This window comes from Empidonax traillii, unplaced genomic scaffold (genome assembly GCF_003031625.1).
Source record: "Empidonax traillii isolate 1590-97213 ecotype Southwest subspecies unplaced genomic scaffold, ASM303162v1 scaffold4400:size9663, whole genome shotgun sequence".
Lineage (NCBI taxonomy): Eukaryota > Metazoa > Chordata > Aves > Passeriformes > Tyrannidae > Empidonax > Empidonax traillii.
The window spans coordinates 1-1,968 of NW_020959593.1; the positions used below are offsets into that span (position 1 = coordinate 1).

General features: G+C 61.2%; 1 protein-coding gene across 1 annotated transcript in view; it reads right to left on the reverse strand.

Annotated features, from left to right (window-relative positions):
• Positions 1 to 163: 163 nt before the first annotated feature.
• LOC114072899 (mucolipin-1-like) overlaps positions 164 to 1,968 on the reverse strand; it is a gene marked incomplete at both ends in the record, with an annotated part of 9,496 nt that continues 7,691 nt past the window's right edge. Inside the window, 2 exons of the mRNA XM_027910724.1 lie at positions 164 to 401; positions 1,812 to 1,934. Of these exons, the coding sequence (XP_027766525.1) occupies positions 164 to 401; positions 1,812 to 1,934 (361 nt within the window). The remainder of the gene's footprint in view (positions 402 to 1,811; positions 1,935 to 1,968) is intronic.

Consider the following 1,968-nt stretch of genomic DNA (forward strand, 5'->3'; position numbering starts at 1 on the left):
GGACACACAGGTGAGGGGACAGGTGAGGGGACAGGTGAGGTGCCACACAGTTAAGGGGTCACACAGGTGAGGGGTCACACAGGTGAGGGGTCACACAGCTGAGGTGCCACACAGCTGAGGGACCAGGTGAAGCGCAGGGGGTGTGACCCCCCCCAAACCCCACCCCTTCCCCTCCCCCACCCCATCCGTGGCACCTTGATGGTCTCGTAGGAGCCGGTGATGAGGGCGATGAAGAGGCTGAGCACCATGTAGATGAAGAGGCTGATGAAGGTGTACAGGTACACCTGGCTGAAGAGCCACACCAGGTGGCTGTGCTGCTGCATCTCCGCGAACGTCACGAACATGTCGTCGCCATTGATGAGGGAGAACAGGCACTCGGACACCATGGACAGCGACCGGAACTGGGGGGGGGGACAGCGTCACCTGTGTCACCTCTGTGTCACCTGTGTCACCCTGTGTGTCACCTGTGTCACCCTCAGTGTCACCTCTGAGTCACCCTCCCTGTGTGTCACCCCTTGTCCATGTTGATGAGGGAGAACAGGCACTCGGACACCATGGACAGCGACCGGAACTGAGGGGGACAGTGTCACCTGTGTCACCTCTGTGCGTCACCTGTGTCACCCTCAGTGTCACCTCTGTGTCACCCTCTCTGTGTGTCACCCCTCGTGGCTGTTGATGAGGGAGAACAGGCACTCGGACACCATGGACAGCGACCGGAACTGGGGGGGACAGGGGGTGACATCAGTGTCACCTGGAACCTCTCTGTGTCACCCCTGTGTCACCTCTGTGTCACCCCCTGTGTCACCCTCAGTGTCACCCTGTGTGTCACCCCTTGTCCATGTTGATGAGGGAGAACAGGCACTCGGACACCATGGACAGCAAACGGAACTGGGGGGGACAGTGTCACCTGTGTCACCTCTGTGTCACCTGTGTCATCCCTGTGTCACCTGTGTCATCCCTGTGTCACCCCTGTGTGTCACCCTGTGTGTCACCCCTCGTGGCCGTTGATGAGGGAGAACAGGCACTCGGACACCATGGACAGGGACCGGAACTGGGGGGGGACTGTGCCACCTGTGTCACCTCTGTGTGTCACCTGTGTCACCTGTGTCACCCTCAGTGTCACCCCTGTGTCACCCTGTGTGTCACCCTGTGTGTCACCGCTTGTCCATGTTGATGAGGGAGAACAGGCACTCGGACACCATGGACAGAGACCGGAACTGGGGGGGGGACAGCGTCACCTGTGTCACCTCTGTGTGTCACCTGTGTCACCCTCAGTGTCACCCCTGTGTCACCCTGTGTGTCACCCCTCGTGGCCGTTGATGAGGGAGAACAGGCACTCGGACACCATGGACAGAGACTGGAACTGAGGGGGACAGGGGGTGACATCAGTGTCACCTCTGTGTCACCCTCAGTGTCACCCCTGTGTCACCCTCAGTGTCACCCTGTGTGTCACCCTGTGTCGCCCCATGTCACCCCCCCCTTGTCACCCCATGTGCCACCAGGAAGGGAAACTGAGGCAAAGGTCAGGGTGAGCCCGAATCCATCTACTCCCAAATCCAGCGGCTCCCAGACCTGGGACTGGGGAAGGGATTTGGGGGAAGGGGAACACAACCCCCAAAACGGGAGTTTGGGGAGGGAACACAAATCCCAACACAGGGATTTGGGGGTAGGAAACACAACCCCCAGCAGGGTCACCCCGGGCGGGGCCTGGTGGGGATTTGGGAGTCCCCTGGCGCAGGGGGAGCCCCCAGACCCCCTCAAATCGCCCCCAAACCCCCTCAAATCCCCCCCAAAGCCCTCCCCGAGCCCACCTTGACGTGGTAGGGGCCCAGCACGATCCAGCCACAGAAGCAGTAGCCCAGGTAGATGACGGCCACGCAGCAGCAGAAGCGGATCACGTTGGGCAGGGCCACGCGCAGGGTGACGATGAGGATCTGGGGAGGAAGGGCAGGGGAGGGGGGGACAGAG